The sequence below is a fragment of the Eptatretus burgeri genome, chromosome 4 (genome assembly GCF_056783735.1).
Source record: "Eptatretus burgeri isolate ZD-2024b chromosome 4, Ebu_testis_v1, whole genome shotgun sequence".
NCBI lineage: Eukaryota > Metazoa > Chordata > Myxini > Myxiniformes > Myxinidae > Eptatretus > Eptatretus burgeri.
In genome coordinates, this window is record NC_140964.1 from 141664079 (window position 1) to 141683072 (window position 18994).

General features: G+C 44.6%; 1 protein-coding gene across 4 annotated transcripts in view; it reads right to left on the reverse strand.

Moving 5' to 3' along the window:
- Positions 1-2524: 2524 nt before the first annotated feature.
- The window catches only part of LOC147029266 (RILP-like protein 1), a 50906-nt gene continuing 34436 nt past the window's right edge, over positions 2525-18994 (reverse strand). The window contains exons 8-10 of one of the 4 annotated variants that reach the window (XM_085880206.1): positions 15111-15188; positions 5729-5814; positions 2594-2750 (exon numbers count right to left, since the gene is read on the reverse strand). In XM_085880206.1, the coding sequence (XP_085736332.1) occupies positions 5730-5814; positions 15111-15188 (163 nt within the window). In that variant the 3' untranslated portion in view covers positions 2594-2750; position 5729. Of the gene's footprint in view, positions 2751-5728; positions 5815-15110; positions 15189-18994 lie in introns of all 4 variants that reach the window. The other 3 variants (XM_085880208.1, XM_085880209.1, XM_085880207.1) reach the window with 3 other exon arrangements.

The following is an 18994-nucleotide window of genomic DNA, read 5'->3' on the forward strand; positions in this document are numbered from 1 at the left end:
CTGCTTCAAGTTCTCAGCTGCAATCCGATGAATTTTATGAAAATGAAGGAGTCCAAACTGAAGAAATGACCGCCGGCGATACTGGAGATATCTCTCTACGGTAGATACGCCGGCGATATCTCTCTCTCTCTCTCTCTCTCTCTCTCTCTCTCTCTCTCTCTCTCTCTCTCTCTCTCTCTCTCTCTCTCTCTCTCTCTCTCTGTCTCTGTCTCTGTCTCTGTCTCTGTCTCTGTCTCTGTCTCTGTCTCTGTCTCTGTCTCTGTCTCTGTCTCTCTGTGTGTCTCTCTGTCTCTCTCCTTCCTCCCTGTATAAGTGTATAGCAATGTTTGGTGAGGCATGTGTCTCCCCACCTCCCCCACCCCCTCCCGAACTTCTCTTCACTCCTCTATCCTCTCCCTTTCCCTCTGTCCCCTCTCCTCTGCCCCTCCCTCCCTTCCCTCCACTCTCTTCCCCTCTGTCCTCTCCCCTCCCTTCCCTCCCCTCCATTGTCCCCCTCCCCTCCCCTGACCCCTTCCCCTCCCTTTATTCTCTCTGCCTTCCCTCCTTTTGCCCTCCCCTGCCTCTTCTCTCCCTCCATTAATATCCCATACAGCAAAGCAACTGGTGATATTTGCTGGTATTTAATATTGTTGCGAATCTGGAAGCCATGAGCACACTCAACATTCAGGTCCTTTAGCTCAGATATCTCGGTAAGTATGTGTTTTATAGATAGCTTCCTTTCCCTTGTCTAATTGGTAAATCAATGTAAATGCGCTGCGATTTGTTTTGGTAGTAGGATTTCTTGTCGTTTCAACGACAACAGAGCGGACCACTCCAGCTCGGAATGAAACAACAAGCAGAAACCCGCAGCTCCCGGCGCCCCCCGCGCTTAGTAGGGGAGGTCAACTCCCACCCCCCGAACACCAAGCGGAGACCCTCAGCTCCCAGCGTCCTCCGCACGCTTAGTAGGGGAAAGGTTAAGCCCCCACCCACCATTTCAATTGGAAAAAACGCCAAGTGGGGGAGGGGTTGAGCCACACCTAGAAGATGGCGAAACGAATGTCTGCCTGAGCGAGCATGCCGGGGAGGATAAAAGGAGCAGAGGATCCTCGCAAAAAGGAGTCTCTGGAGTCTGCCTGGCTGGGCTTGGTTGTCGCCATCATCTTCGTCCTCCTCCTCTGCATGGTCACGAGCTGAACACGACCTCGTCTCACCTCAGCCGGGTTCGGCTGCACTGGCCCGTCCTTCAGCGACCGGAGCGCCCCCCCCCCCTCCCCGAGAAGGAGTGGACACCCAGCCGCGCACTCGCGGCCAGGTAGCCAGCTACACTGATCTTCAGCCGACTGTCCTTCGGGTTGGAGGTCCAAATAAAGACCTTTCGGTCCAATTATTTGGGTGTTTGTGTGCGTATGTGTGCTTCTGGTGCCCGTCCGTAAGTATTGAACTGTATAAGTGATTTCTCGCTGTATATCATTGCCTTGCTTTATACGGTTTTATTCTGCTTCTTATGTGCTTCCCTAATCCCCCCATTATTGTTGTATAAATAACCCCCATTTGTTGAATGTTTTCAGTTCGTTCGCGTCCCTTCTTTCATTGACTGAGCGTGTCACGTGCTGGGGAAAATTAGCAAGGCCACTGCCGTGGCCCTTGTAACGGGACAATCGGGACCGACGGTTCTCGGCGATTAAACCGCTCGGAATAGCACAAGGAACGAGCGCACTAAGCATCTCGTTCCGTACAAGTTCCGTCGAGGGTGTGAAGACTCGGTAGATCGCCACGTGGTCTCTCGGTATTTTGAAGATTTGGCAAATCACCCTGTACCACGTGGTGGAAATATTGACCCTTCACGGTCCAAAACAAAGGACCCGTCGACTCCGGACTTATCCGGGGCGACAATCTGAATTCCCGGCGATCGGTCGAGCCGACTCTACTTCTCCATCTGGTGGTCGAGCTCGTCGGCCGACGTCCCGGCCCCGCAACAATATCTAGAAGATAGATAGATAAATGTGTGCGTTGAACTCATGGTGATGAGTGATTTTCATTCGTTGATAGAAGGCTCTTAACGGACCCGAGAGATCAGTGACATGTACGATGCAGACATTAGTAGACATCGGTGCATTTTTGCATTTATTACAAGGATATTATCAGACATTGTCCAAACACATGCAGTGTATATATATATATATATATGTATATATATATGTATATATATATGTATATATATATGTATATATATATGTATATATATATGTATATATATATGTATATATATATGTATATATATATATGTATATATATATATGTATGTATATATATATATGTATATATATATATATGTATATATATATATGTATGTATATATATATATGTATATATATATGTATGTATATATATATATATATATATATATATGTATGTATATATATGTATGTATATATATATATATATATATATATATATATATATATATATATATATATATATATATATGTATGTATATATATATATATATATATATATATGTATGTATATATATGTATGTATATATATATATATATATATATGATGTGAAACTAGGTTCACTCAACATGAGCAAGATTTTAGATGGAAACAAGAAACAATCAAAGCTGCTGCGGTACAAAGGGATGTCACACCAAAAAACCTTCACAAACTATAGTGAATAATAATTTCCAATTATGTCACAGGTCGGTACCATTTCTCTCCGATTCTCTCCTTCATTCTCATCGGAGGATTTCACCATCAAGTTAATCCTAGGGATGGAGAAGGGAATTCAGAAACAAGTACAGTGAGTGGAGGTAAAACACAGTGTCAGGAAGAAATGAGTGAAATGATGGAAAATAAGGATAAAGACTGAAATTTAATAGTTCACAAGAAAAGTGTAAAAGTGAGTTAATCAGGAAACTTTTTTTTCCCTCTTCATTCCAAGGTCAATTACAAGAAATGTAAATGATAGTGTCATTGACGTCTAGGTTTCAGAAGCTGAGAAACAGTACTTTAGTCACCATGTCAAGGTTTCTCATACAGGAGTAAATACACTACTTTGTACAAAATGGTGGTTCCCTTTTTACTGATTGGTCAAAGTACATCAGCATTTACTTTTTCCATTTCCTAAACCGGTGCTGCGTACACAGGTGAATAACCAAAGAGGACATTGGCTAAGTTTTATGAAAGCTGCAAAAAAACCGTTGGACGAACCATAAGAATCTAAAGGGGGGGGGGAGGGGGTTAAATAATCTTGATCAATGTGTGGTGAGGCACCGGAAGGTCAACCATTTGTAGCTGTGACTATCAGGGAAATCACATGGTTGAAGGAATATGTTCTAACACCACAGTCTTCTGTTTTTTAAGCCTCATAACCCCTTTAGCCTGAAACTCCTCTTCCCTTTGTCTCAAAGCCCATGTTTCTACACCTTTCATTGTAACCGGTCTAATCACCGTCTTGTACATTTTAAACTTCAATTTTCTCGGTGTCCTTCTATCATAAACGATATCACCAACCTCCTTTCACCTTATTCATGCTGCCTTCCCTCCATCCTGCATTTCGACTTCACAACCTCACTCGTCCGTTAGGACGAAGCCAAGGTATTTTCAATTTGTCCACTTGTTTCAGCTCTTTACCCCTTCTATTTACAATATTGTCCCTTTTTGCTCCAGTCTTACAACACACCATGACCTCTGTCTTTCCATCACTAATCCTCAATCCCTGCCTGGCTTTTCTTGGTTGTTTTATGAAGGTTTCTTTGGTGAGAATTAATCATAAAGATCCTACCCACCTGGAGATAATTGATTAGGTGAGAGGTGATTGGTTGTTCTTTGTAATAAGGGGTGAGAGACGTGATTGGGTCTTGATTTGATGTACCGCACTCTTGATATTTGATATCATTTGATGTACCATATATGCCTGGTGTTGGCTTCGTGGTTAGTGTGTTGGGCTTGGGATCCTTGGATCCTGAGTTCAAACCCAATTCGGTTGTTGAATTAATACCAGGTGGGGTTGATTGTGCCTGTCATCTTTCTGAGGTTGGCAAAATGAGTGCCAGCTTGCTGGTATACTGTGTCGGAGTGGCAACTCATCCAGGCTTGTGCCCAATAGCCAAGGAGACTGCTTCGGCAGCACCAACGCTCTGCACAGAGTGTGATCTGGATGGATGGATGGACCATACTCTTGATATTTGATTTCATTCGATATACCATACTCTTTACAGAGCATCAGTGCTGTTGAAGCAGTTTCTTATATTCCAAGTGTTTTACCAGCTCGTGATTCTATCAAGGTCTGCAGAGAGGGAAGAGGCTGTTGTTTGCCAAATTGAAGGATGAGGAATGTCACGGCAGAGGGTGGAGTCATCAGCAAAAATAGAAAGAGGATTTTCCAGAGAGTCATTGATGAAGATGAGGAATAGGACTGGGCCCAGAACACTGCCTTTGTGCACTCCAACCTTGATAGGGAGTGGAGATGAAAATATCCTGTTGACAGCCACAGGACGTCAGTAAGCCAAGTGTAGAGATGGCCTTGGATGCCATATACAGGGAGTTTGGAGAGTAATACAGGATGCCAGACTGCATCGAAAGCTCAAGAAATGTCTTGTCGAGAGGGACGGCCCTGATCTCATGTCTAACATTGAGGGCTTTCGTCCATTGTTGGATGAAACCATGTCCAAAGTAGAGTTATCCATCCATCCATTGGGACCATACTCCATGCAGAACGTTTCTCTGGGCGCAGGATATTTCTCTAGTAATTGCCTTCTTGGTGTCAAACGATTATTTTGAGCCTCATCAAATTTGATATTTTGAGCATTGTGGGTTTATATTACCTGCGAGAGAGGAATTATAAATTGGTGAAAAAAGTGTGGTGGCCAAAGACCTTTTCACAGGAGATCAAATACTTTGAATTTTTCAAATGGCCTTTGTAACTGAAAATAATCAGCCAGGTCTGTCACTGTCAAGCATCAGGACTCAAGCACAACTCAAGAAATATAATTAATTAGCATTACCAATTGCTCAGAAAAGGATTATGAATGGATCCTTCATGTTGAAAATTAAATGAATCGTGGTACAGTGACTTGCCGACAGGTAGAATGAATCTCATCATCATTTGTTGCATATGGACATCATGTTCCAGCATGAGGGATGTTTTAAAGGTTCAGTGGACAAGATACAATACAAATCCAAGACTTCTGAACATTTTACTTTTATTTTGCAATTTCCAAATATTTATAATCAGGAGGAAAATATATAAATGTTTGTTGTTTGTTTATATATATACACACCTCATTTCCCTTTTCATTTGGCACATCTTGGACTATTGTGAGTTTCTTGTTTGCAGGACATTTTGAACGTCCCTCATAACTAAGCACAACCTCATATCCTATCGAAATGATAGTTAGTGTGAAGTGGCACGTGTACCCGCAAACTACTCCATATGGTCGAAACATTGCCCATTCTGATCTCCATCTTTTTGGAGAATTTGATTTCCAAAATGTAAAGTGAAGTGCGATGCATGAACGGCTACAATAGCAATTGCAATAGTTTTAAACCCAAAGGATTATGTGAAGGGTTAAACCACAAGTTAGTGCATGCGATGGGATGAATGTTAAGTTCGGAAAGGAAAGATGTCTTTTATAAATTGACTTTTTTATTTATGATTTTAAACAGAAGTAGGAAAGAAAAAAAAGATTGTAATTTAATGAACCATAGCTTTGATGAAAGAGAAGAAAAGAAGAAAGCATACATCAATAAAACTTCCTCAATGGATGCAGTCCAGGATCATCAGTCAATAGGCCAGACACAACCAGTGGAAGAACAGCAGTGAAGAGACTTGAAAGAGGAATATAGGATAGAGGACGACATTGGGGAGGGGGGGGGGGAGAAGAGGCAAGAAGAAAATAGGAAAATCAATGGAAAGAAGGATATTAGGATTAAAAGGTGTGGGATGCAGTAATAAGGTGAAAAAGTTAATTGGGATACAAAATGTTTCAAAACCAAAATGTTTGATTGAAGTTGTACTTACCCTTATCCACTTTTGTGCCTTCTCTGCTCGTGAATGTCTGCCCATAAATATGTATGGACAGTCGGTTCATGTTGCTAAAAGTGAGGGTGTGAAATCAACCGAGTCCGTGCTCACTTGCACGTCCATTTTGTTTCATCGGTCAGCGCTCAGTACCATTTCCCCAGCCATTCGATGCAATACGCAGCTTTCTAAATGGCATTCTGCCCCAGATTACTCGGTGCGCATGTGCAGAAACACCGGGATACGTCGGTGTCGAGGGCACCATAAAGTATGTTGTCCGTGGTAGATACCGATTGTTACTTAAAACAGCTCATCAAGCTTCTGAAGTAAGATGAGAGAAAGGGCAGTGCCTCTGCACAACAAAAGACTTGGACAACTTTCAAAATTCCCTGAATGGGTATCTGCTCATACTGCAAACTCCCGAACGTGTGGGTCGGTGCAAGGGCCGAGTGGACGGGCATGTGCTACACGAACACCCAATGGATCACTACCAGTAATTGGGCTGTTTATCAGGATTGGGTGCTTCTCAATACTGACAGGAAGGATATATCTGGGGCTTGTGAATGTGAAACGTAAGTTTAAAATAATGATACTTACGATTAATCATGTTGAGAGGGGGTGGGAGCTTCGGAAGCTGTGACGGCTGTCATATACATACATATTTCAGAATCCGGTCTGATGAATGCATCCACACATCCAGGTCCTCAGACATGTTTATTAAACATTTTATTTCCTTAAAAGCATGTTCAGATTAGCCCCATCCCCATGTCGAATGGGATTTTAAATGTGATGCGTTGAGAAGGGTAAAGGATAGATCCCCTCTCTTATGGGAAGCTTTTTTCTTTACGACCGACACGTTCACACACATTTCTTTCACGAGCTCTGAAGCCTGCCCCCCATTCTTCCTCAGCGGCAATCTTTCGTGAGCTCCGACACCCGCATTTTTTGGGAGCGCATAGGTCGTCATGGTAACCGTGCGCCAATGGGGCGGGGTGAGCTTGGGGCGGATGGCACCCCACGGAGACGGCCCGGAGATATAAAAATGAGCGAGAGGTACGTTCTGAGAGAAAAGCGTGAGAAGAGAAAAAGCGTGAAGAGAGAAAAGTGTGAGGAGAAAAAGCAAAGGGCGAGAGAAGCGAGCAAGAAGCGGGTGTCTGACCAGCGCCGACGAAACAATTCGTCCTTCCCAGTGCTTCGGCGAGCGAGCGTGTGGTGCGCGTGTGGGTGTGAGCAGCGCCGCCAACAAGTGAGGCACGGGTCGGTCACCAACAACACCAGAGTCTAAACCTGCAACGGACGATCTCGGTGCCCTCTAGACTTAGACTGCCGTTCAAGGCTGCCCGCGAGAGGGTGCACGGCAAAGCTGGGTGCTGGCGACGGACGTGACACGTACGCATTTCAGGACGTTTTCGCTTCACAGACGACTTTCTGGTCAGCGAGATGATTCTTTCTCCTTCCCTCCCCCTGAATGATCCGTTGGGTACCCTTGTGTGTGTTTAGCAGTAAGTCAGTCAACCCCCGATAAGCATCTGCTCTTTGTCTCTTTCCTGGCATTTTGATTGATTTTGCTTTGAAATCCATTCTTTATTTACCTCAGCAAATAAAAAGTTATTTTAATTTATATATTTTATTATTAATAAATTATTTGTCGATTTCCAACCTGTCCGCGTTTGTCCTTTCCTTCTATTGGTCGAGCATTGTTCGAACCGAGATAGACTGGGAGGAAATTACCACAGACTTGACCAAAAAATAGTCGGCACGCACCAGCGGTTAAAATGATCGGCCGCCCTAATTAAAATCTAATTGAGATAACATTGGTGCTTTGCCGAGTGGCGTTCCCCGCTCAGGTAACTACGTGACCTCCAGTTACACGGAATAATAACACAGTGGACACTGGAACTCGTGGTTAACTGGGTGGCGTTTGTGGTTATAAAACAACCCACCGTACCACAACGCTAATTGTGAGCGGTGGCCCCAGGTCCGGCTCGACCGAGGAAAACCGGGGATATATATATATAGTACCGAAAATGAAAAGTACCGAAAATGCCGTTTGAAATCAGAGATCCCCAAAGTTCGAGGGAGTGCTGTGGGTGAACAAAGATCTAAATCGAAAATCCGGCTCGATCGTTTGTGCACAATGTATTCCAGATGATTAGTGTGAATTTTCATGACCATCCAACCATAACCCGAGGAGGTGTAGCATTTGGCGCGAAGGCACCTCCAGCTCTCGCATATTATCGATTTTTGCACAAATTGACCTTTGTCCCCTGATCTAAGCGGAATCGGTCAATATGTCCTGAGGCAAAGTTGTAGTACTCATTGAGTACCATGAACCTGCAAAGTTTCATTCATATTGATGCACTCACCTGGTCGCTAGGGGGCCTTCAACTTTCGCCAATTTTCGCGCATATCCTAATTGTAGGGGCGCTGCGGGTAAAGTATTTCGCGTAAAGTATTTCGGAATTGATTTCGCGTGAACGGTACCGATTTTGAAGGTTTTTCGGTTGTTGCTCGGGAACCAAAGCGTCCCAAGCAACCATCACAATTTCCAAAGCACGAGGTCGTAAGATGTACCTAACACCGGAGTTTGGTCAAAATCGGCCCACATTTACTACCAATTATGCTGATGACAAACGAACAAACATCTAAACAAACAGACAGAATTACTGACAATAAGGGTCACCTATTTCGGCGACCCAACATATTGTTACGAATTTGGGAATTCAATTGCACACAATATTCAGGTTCCTTGAGGCAGCTATGTCGATAAGTGCTTGTTCCCTAAATAGCTCACCTTCCATTGTTTAAATGTTCAGAAATCGATGAGATGCGCTGCGGATCGATTTAATAGTTCGGGAATGAACAATGGAGACATCCCTCCCCCTCTTCTACGAAGAGGAAGAAGAACCCTGCCATCCCGTGACTCATGATGTCAACAACTCCCTCCCACCCGTGGATGAGCGGGGGATGGAGCACGAGGGCATGAGTCATGAGTCACGCCGGGAGCAGGGGAAGGGTGGGAGAAGGATAAGAGGAGATCTTTTCTTTGTTCATGTTCGGAGTTGATGAGTAAGCTTTTGCTTCAGCAGAGAGTAGTCGCTCAGCAGACCTTCGGTCCTGTTTGGCTTGGGTTAGGGTTGAGGCCTTCGGAAACTTTTTGCGTCAGCTGGCTCAGTGAGCTTTGGCTGCGGCCTGGCTCGGGAGGAGGCTTTTTGCTTTGGTGGTTCAGTGGGCTTTCGGCTTCTGTTTGGCTCGGGAGAGCTTTTTGCTTCGAGCTACTTTGTTTGGAAGAGAGTTGAGCTGGTCGCTCGGTTTGAGCTGCGAGTGGTGGCTTCTTCTTCTTCTTGGTTCGTGGAGCTCTTTGTTCTCCATTTTGGTTCCCAGCTTGGTGCGACTCATCGACCTCTTCTTGGAGGTGGTCCCTCGGGGTAGCGACGCATTGACGGGAAGGATCAGCACCTCGTCTCACCAGCACGTGTTGAGAAGCACGGGAGGATTCGCGGGAGCTTGGGAAGGATCGATGCTCACGGTGATTGGATCCAGCTCCCTCTCGCTGGAGCCCGGGTCCAAACAACTTGAAGACCACACGAGATGGAGAGGTTCAAGATAGGTTCTGGGTTTCAGCTCACCTGTCCTCCGAGCTGGAGCCCGTTATTAAAGGCCTCTGCCACCATTTCTTACGTGTGTGTGTGTGTGTGTGTGTGTGCGCGCGCGCGCGCACGCGCGCGCACGGACGTGTGTCCGTGGGTTCGTCTAACAAGTAGGAATTTGTTAAGTGCTTTGTGTGCTGTAAATGTTTGCATTGCATTTCGTATAGACGGTCGTAGTTCTTTTGTCGTGCTTTTGTTGCTTGTATAATTGCATACGTGTTTTGCCTTGTTTAATTGCATACGTGCTTTATTATAATAAATGTCCTTGTGTGAATGTAAACCTGTTCGTTGCGTCCTCTTCCCTTAATTAAGCTGCCATCTTGCACTCGGAATATAGTTGGTTTTTAAATAGCCGGTGAAGTGATCGGGTCCAACGGGACTGCGCAATAATACCCCGCTCGGTTATCCCAAAAGGTAGCGAGCTGCTGAAGCGGCTCGTTTCCAAGTTGTCCCGTTGAGGTACAATCTCTCTGTAACCTGCCCGCACGAATAATTTGGAAAATCGAAGATTTGGCGATCGGACCCTGAAGCGCGGGTAGAGTGCGGACAAGGTTGTGATGTGGTTACAAACACACCCGTGGCTGGTTTCCGGCGTTGATCCAGAAAGCCGCGACTGGATTGTCCGTTCGGTGGGCGAAGCGACTGCTATTGGTTCGACGCGGTCGTTCGCACGCCGACGGGCGGGAAATCTACAACAATATATACAGGGTGAGTCAAAAGTAGCGCCCGATTACTGTTTTTTCGGCTGTCAGATTCTTTCTGGGAAGTCATGTTAATAATCGTCTTGCAGATTATTAATTTTCGTAATTTATTTATTTTTGATTTTGTTTTGCAGGTTATTGCTGAGAGTTTGGAAAGTTACTGAATTTGCACCAAATTGAGCTTAATGGCACAATTAACAGACACAATTGTGTCTACTGAGCTGCGAATAACCCAAGAGTGACAGTTGAGAAGGAGGTAAATTTACTTAGAGTGACAGTTTGGGCAGCCATATCTCCATTAGGAATAATTGGACCCTTTTCTTTGAGGGATCTGTCACTGCAGAAATTTACCTGGATATGCTGCAAACCTTGTTTTGGCCCAGGGTACAAGATCAGGACTGTTATTTCCAGCATGATGGAGCTCCACCTCATTATGGACGTTATTTATGTCAGAGGCTTGATGAAAACTTTCCCAGAAAGTGGATTGGCCGCTGCGGCCCGATCGAGTGGCTGGCACGCTCTCCAGACCTTACACCTCCAGATTTCTTTCTTTGGGGGCTCATGAAAGACCTTGTTTATCGTGAAAAGCCTCGTACCATTCAGGAATTGAAGGCTCAAATCACTGCAAAGTTTGAGAAAATTGATATCAAACTCTGCAGACGTGTGTGCCGCTCTGTGTCTGCTCGGCTGCAATTGTGCATCGATCACGAGGGAGGGCACTTTGAAAATTGCAAGTAAAAGAGCTTGGTAGAGTTCCGTAATAATTTTTTCTTGAATAAATGGTGAGATAAACATGTCATTCATTTATTTCTACCTTCTTGTTCACTGTAATATAAATGGCAAACAAACAATCAACTGACAGAAATCGGGCGCTACTTCCTACTCATCCTATATCTATATATATATATATATATATATATATATATATATATATATATATAATTTACATACATATATACAAGTCCTCATCTGCTCTCCTTCCTTCTGGCTATCTAATCTTCATTTGTGTTCATGTGTGTGTGTATGTGATGGTGTCTGTCAGAGCATAAGTTAAGATGGTAGAAGATATAATGGGATAAGTCTGCACTGTGTCTGCTTTTGTAAATTGCTTGGCTTTTGTTGCACCCCATGAATTCCTTGCTATCCCTGCTGTACATAATAATAAACTCCATTTAATATGCCACATACCTTTCCTCACCTAATTGTAAATAATTGCTTTGTGGAGAAATGTTCTCAGCTCGTTTTTGTCTTTTCCTGCATTGGTCCAGCATGGTCCGTATCCAAGCTTGGCTGGGACGTTATCCCCCAACGGTCTGTTTTCCTGCCGGAACGTCCTTGGCAGTTACGCTCGGCTACATCTGATCTGGTGAGGTGATCCGGTTGGTACAAGGTTAACCAACGGCGTGTCCCCCAGTAATTAGATCAGGTTCTCTTTCGGTAACCGGTATCCAGTCGATGGAGGACCCAAAGTCATATGGTTGAGTTATTGGCATTCACAGTCGATTAACGACCCACCACATCACGGAGTTATCCGTTTGCAATGGCTTGCGATCCCGGAGAGTCTGGTGGGAACCCGCGATAGCTTCCCCCACCCCCCCCCCTCCAGCCCTCGTGGTCTTCTCGCCCAGACCCCAGGTCCGCAACAATATGTATGTATGTATGTATGTATGTATGTATGTATGTATGTATCTATATATATATATATATATATATATATATATATATATATATATATATATATATATATATATATATATATATAGTCAGGTTAGATTCGATCTGTGACTTGCGACAGGTACCATGTAAACCTGCAAGAACCTGTTCCATGGTAGGGTTGTCGGCGACTAAACCATCTCCCCCAACAAGATTCTTGGTGAGGGTGTATGATATCGACTCCCAGCAGGATGAAGAATAAAACCTGTCACAGGGCAGAGGAGCTCCTTGTGAGCCAATGGCCATCCATATCTAGTGCCAAACTGTGTCTGCGGATGACCTCCTGCAGTTGGGTTACTTTTGATTAGGAGGTTGGTGGCAGGATTTGCACTCCGGCCACCGTAAAACCCTTCATTCCAAAAAACATTCTAAATGCAGAAAAAAAATCTGAAAAACACTTCGTGGGAGTACCTCCTGTGCAGCTCGCTGCCCTTTGCAGGGCAGCTCACCGGATAACGGGATTGGGCCAAAGCCTTCGGGACCTCCAATATTTGATTATAGGAGGGAAACCATGGGGTAACCTTCCTGGGTCAGATTGTGGTCGGGTGTGTGTCGGAGTGGTGCCGAGGTGTTGTCCACAAGACGGCGGTCTCCTTGGACTAACCTGAGGCGGTCCCTTTGGGAGGGTGCCAGAAATGTCCTATCCTGAAGAGAGGATGATCACCTGTCTCTGTTATTTTCTGAGCTGAAGCATTTGAACATGGGTATTAGAGTACTCTCTGAGGTTCAGAGACTGGATTGTGGCGAGATAATGGTGGGTGCTTGCACCTACTGTTGATCTGGTCACAGACCAAGATATATATCTCTACTGGCTGTGAGTCAGAGGTCAACAGATGTCTGGGTCGGGCCGGGGGGGGGGGGTCATGGATTCACTGGATCATGGGGTGTGGCGTTGCCGGTACCCGTGTGGGAGGACACAAGTCCGAATATTCAGGTCCTTGGTGCTTCCAGTCTTCCTCTGTGGATGTGAGACTTGGACTCTGACTAGGGATCTGAGACGGAGACCTAATTCCTTTGGTACTAGGTCTCTTCATAGAATCCTTGGTTATCGCAGGTCAGAATGTCGAACGAGCGGTTTCTGAGAGAGACTGAAATGAGATTTGTTACCTGCATAGTACGTGAGTGTCAGCTGCGGCTGTATGGACATGTGGCTCATTTTCCTGAAGCTGCTCCTTCTCACCAGATTATCTTAGCGAGGGAGCATCGTGAGTGGAGGAGGCTAATGGGCCGACGACGTGCTTCATGGTTGCAGCAGGTTGATCAGCATCTAAAGAAGATGGGGATGGGCCAGGCATGTGCCTGGGGGATGGCCAGACAGAGGCCCCAAGAGTGCCGGCGGAAAGTGGACTCAGCGACGCACTGCTCTGGCACATGCTCCCATACCTGACGTGACATACATGTGTGTATATATATATATATATATATATATATATATATATATATATATATATATATATATATATATATATATATATATATATATATCTTCTTCTTTTGTCTGCTCCCGTTAAGGGTCGCCACAGCGGATCATCCGTTATGAGCCGCATACTGATTTGGTACAGGTTTTACGCCAGATGCCTTTCCTGATGCAACCCTGGTCGCCTCTTATGACACAGGGATAAGGATTGGGTTTCGCCATGATTCCGGGCTGCCCTAAACCCTCTCATAGCGCGGCCCAGCGCAGAGGAGAGCACCCGTCCTCAAGCGATCCTCCAACCCAAGCCTCCGCATCGCCGGATTACAGGCGCACGCCACTACGCCCGGTTTATATTCATATATATATATATATATATATATATATATATATATATATATATATATATATATATATGTATTTGTTTATTTAATGGTCAATTTCTGGCATTTTGATGAGCTGAACGGCTCGCCGAACAGTCAATGGCTCGCATTTTGCTTCAGCGCTCGAACAAATTCGCCTCAGCACGAACACGAGAATCCTGCAGCCTTCTTCACAGTGTCGAGGGGAGCCAGCGAGCTCGATCCTTCCGTCTCAATCACGTACCTCACACCCACTCTCCTCTCCCCCAAACCTTCTGACCTCACGACCATCCATCATGCACCCCCAGGGGCGTGGTTTGCTCGTTGTCATTCCTGGAGGTGGGGTTTTTGCCTGTTCAGAACGTTCACCTCGGTTGTTGTTTTGAGGTCGTGATTCCTTTTTTATTGCCGGCCTTGTAAATGCAAGAATATCGGAAAATGTCACAGGGGACAATCACATACTGGGAGAAACTGGCCTTAATCCCTACCTCATTAATACAGCACCACCCCCCATAAGGTGACACGTAACAACTTAAGCTGACAGTTTCCCTACTTATATTACATCGAGATGTCTCCTGCTCATCCACAGACTATACCACTACACAATTCTACCTTTACCATGAAGTTCTTCCTCCATCTACCCCACAAGCATAACAATCTATTGTTTGGTCCCGGGGCCACAATAAATATCATATTTTTGCATCTATTCCGAAAAGGAGAAGGTGTCCTTCCTCGTCTGTGTATGTTTTTGCATATTCCCTGCAGCCACTAATTTTATTAACAGGAAATTATAAGAAATCAACACCCCTCAGCCTCGTCCACAGACATTTCTCGTATTTCCGTGAATCTGATTTGCATCCGGGAACAAAATAATTATGGTTAAGCACCTTGAATTGCCACCATTTCATCTAAATGCTGAAAATTATGTATAAAAGACCATTTGAATCACAGATTTTGCACTACAGCACGGGTAAGTTCCCTGCGAGCAGAACCGAGTCGGTGAAAAAGCACAGAGCGCACGCGTGAAAGGCCTTGTTTTGAGCATTCAACAGTCTCGCATGGATTGCGATTTGACTCAGATAAATGACAAAGCATTGTTTCGCGCTTGAGTGGTTGACACACCGGCGAGTCATGAAAGGTGTAGTATTAAACAAATATAATACTTTCTGCCACATTAAACAGTGATAGGGGGACCCTTGAATGAAACAAGATGGGGAAGAAGAAGCGGAAGTAGCAAATGCAGATGGAAAGATGTAAACATACAGCCGTTTAATGTTGTTTGCTGTTGGAGACATTGGAGCGGAAGGCAGAGAATCTGGCATCTCCTGATGAAAATCAGTTCTGCAAAAGAAAACACGTTAAACAGATTTGATCAGCTTCATCGAGGTTAAAAAAAATGGTTCGGAAGAGTACGAGGCACAGGCCTTCGTGGAAGGATTTGTGTGTCGGCATGGGATTCTGGAAGAGCTGCACACAGACCAGGGCCAAAATTTTGAAAGCCAATTGCTAAAGGAGGTGTGCAGTCTCATCAATTCGGAAATCAAGGACGACACCCTTGAGGCCACAATCTGATGGGACAGTGGAAAGGTTTAAATGTTTTTTTGTTGTTGTTGTTGTTGTTGTTGTTGTTGTTGTTGTTGTTGTTTAATGTTGAAGTTTAATGTTTAATGTGGATCGAGTGAGGGAAGACGGGGCAGATGGGAAAGACATGGAGGAATGTAATGTTGAGTCATCAGCATACGAGTGCATTTGGTTATTTGTTGAAAACAGAAGGTCACTGATAAAAAGAAGGAAGAGTGTTGGAGAGAGAACGGAACCCTGAGATACACCGCTGTTGATAGGGAAGGGGGTCGATGTTGAACCATCAACAATTACGGAGATAGAGCGATCAGAGAGAGAAAGCTCGATATGAGAGAGAGCAAAGTGAAGGAGGAAAGCCCGAAGAGGGAAGCTTGGATATCAGACCCCGATGCTAAACTCTGTCAAAGGCTTTTGAGATATCAAGGCCGACAACAAAAGATTCCCCAAAGTCTCTCAAAGAAGAGGTCCAGATGTTCGTAATATAAGAAAGGATATCACCTGGAGATCTTACCTTGCGAAAGCCGCATTGGTGGTCAGACAGAAGACTGAGATTCAAGATGCTTGAGAAAATGGGAATTGAGAAGACGTTCAAAGACTTTGGAAATGGTGGAAGTCAGAGCAATAGGACGGTAGTTAGAAGGGTTTGAACGAATCACCCTTCTTTAAAATAGGACGTGCTGAGGCATGTTTCCAGGAAAGAGGAAAAATTTGGGTTTTTAAACAAAAACAAAACGAATGAGCAAGCACGGGTGCAAGTTCTGAAGCACATTCCTTCAAGACACGGGGAGGAATGCCATCTTGCCCGTAGGCCTCGCTTATGTCCAGAGAGAGGAGTATATTTTTTGACTGCATGAAAATAGATTACAGGGAGGGACATAAGATTGGTGAGGGGAGCATCAGAGGGAGATGGAATGTTAGAGTCATCCAGAGTGGAGTTAGAGGAGAAAAGAGAACCAAAAAGAGTTGCTTTATCGGTCAGAGAGACAGCGACAGTATCATCCGAACGGAAAAGCGAATGAAAGGTAGAGCGGCAGAAGTTGTTGGAGATACTTTTTAGCTAAGGACCAGAAAGATCTATGATGTGACAACCTCTCATCTTCTTTCACTTTCTTTTGAACGAAGGAATGCTTCGCTTCACGAATAACATGTTTGCAATGATTTCTGGCAGATATGAAAGCTGAATGCGAGGCGGAGGAAGAAGAGTTTTTCCATGTCCGATACACGGCATCCCTTGCACGAAGGGCTGCAGAGCAGGAATTATTGAACCAAGAATTGGTAGGAGAGATAGATTTGAAAGAGAAAGGGATATAAGCTTCCATTCCTGCAACAATAACCTCAGCTATGCGTTCAGCAGAGATAGAGGCATCGCCCGAGGAGAGGCAGTAGTCTTTTCAGGGAAAGTCAGAAAGGAAGTTTCGTAAACCAGTCCAGTGAGCGTTATTAAAATTCCAATACTGGTGTTTCGTCGGAGCAGTCGGATGAGAAGTGGTGGTAAAGAAAGTGATGTTCACAAGATTGTGGTCAGAAGAACCAATTGGAGGTGAAATTGTGTAGTTGTCATGCAACGGATTGGAAGTGAAGAATAAATCCCAAGTATTGATGGTGTGGTCATGATGATCTGGGATATGGGTAGGGTGACTGATAATTTGTTCCAAATCATTAAGAATGGAAAATGTAAGAGCTTCAACCCCCCCCCCCCCTGTGGTGTACATTGAAGTCTCCTAGATAGAGAAATTCTGCTTGAGGGTGTTCGAATGTCATGGCCTCATGGCAAGAGTTAAGATAGTCAAAGAAAGCCATAAAGTTTGTGGAATTGGGAGAGCAGTAAGTGAAACAGAGAAAGATACTGATGGTCGGGAGACAAATCTTAAGCCAGATGACATCAGAGTTTGGAGATTCGAGGTCCACAAGGAGTACAGCGGATGTGTTGATATTGGAGTAGACACGGACCCCTTTGAAGAAAGACCACGGATGTTGGTGAACTGAATTGAAAAAGAGTCACATTGGTTCAAAATGCAAGGGTGTTAGGAGGGACCAATACTACTACTGCCTGAGCCCCCCACCCCCCCCCCACCACCTCTCGTTGGCAGCAGAGACTGGCAGATGACCGGAGATTATTCGCACCCCATAATGCCAGGAACTAGGGGACATTAACTTTTCGGACTTTATCATAATTTATATTTCATTACAGGCTGTCTGAGGGAATTGAAAGGAAAGAAAAATAAAAGAGAGAGAATGTAAAGTGAGTCAGAAAAATGTATGATGAAAAGTATGTGATGTTTGTTTGCAAGAAAGAGATATTAAAGCTAGCCCGGTAGCTATAGTTTGAGTGAGACAGAAAGTAAGACCAGGAAACCTGACACGGAGAGGGTAAGATGGTTCTGGGCACCACTTTAACGCTCCTAAGTCATTAATATCATTAACTTAATAAACCATTAACTCAACATTTGACCCAATTTACCACCACGTGTCAGGGTGACTGGGACAAAACTCCTGTATTTGTTCATGACCTCTCGAATTAGTCAACATGAAGCCACCTCTCAAACTAGGTGGAGGATATTGCACTGTACCGAACAGGATACAGTCCCGAGATGGAGGATATTGCACAGTCTGTACAGGATGCACAGTAGATCAGGTTGTTCTTGTTGGAGGTCGATTTTTGAAATGTGCACCCATTAGTTTGACAGCTGCCAGACTCCACCAACCATGGCATCCAGACAAAATAATATGGCTGCCATCTGTGTTTTCTGGTGGGCCTAAGACATCAGGCCTGTGGGCCTCTGGCGATTATACCCTGCCTGGGTTTGTCGCATCAGATTTCCATTGGCTTTGCTTGGTTGAGTGTTATTCACAATGAGGGACCCCCCCCCCCAAAAAAAAATCGAATCATATGTCGAATACAAATGATTACCGAGGTTTAATCAAGTCTGTCCGCACACATGGGATGCACCTCCCTAAAAAAAAATAGCGTTACGTAGTTTTTGAGCGGCACGATATTGAGGTTAATTCATGACCACGTGACGAATCAGCTCGTTCTGATATATCTGTCATGGAGGCTGTCATGGAGGCTGTCATGGATGAGAGGCGTCGAGTTAAAATTTTATTAGCACATTAAATGTTTTTTTTCCAAATCAGCCTGTTACCTGATTTCGTTGCAGGTTGTGACCACAGTGCGGCCATTCTTGTTTCACATTTATTACATCCGCCACCGAAGATTATGTCTTCACCCCTGTCTGTCTGTGTCTGTTTGTCTGTGAGCAGAATATCTCAAAATGTTATGGATGGATTCGGACGAAACTTGGTGGATAAGTTGGAGAGGTGACAAGAACAAGCCGATTTGATTTTGGTTCAGGTCCAGATCTAGATCGAGCATATCAGTGGGACACAAAGCGTAAACTGTTCAGCCCTGGCGGACAGATGCGTTCTACGGAGTGCCACTTTCGTTTGCTTTTAAATTTGTTTTCCCCGCAACCATTTGAGCGAATGACAAAACTTTCAACATTGGAGCGCCTTCCATGGAGACTTTTTGTAACAGTCACATGTTCATTCGATTGAAAATGCAGCCA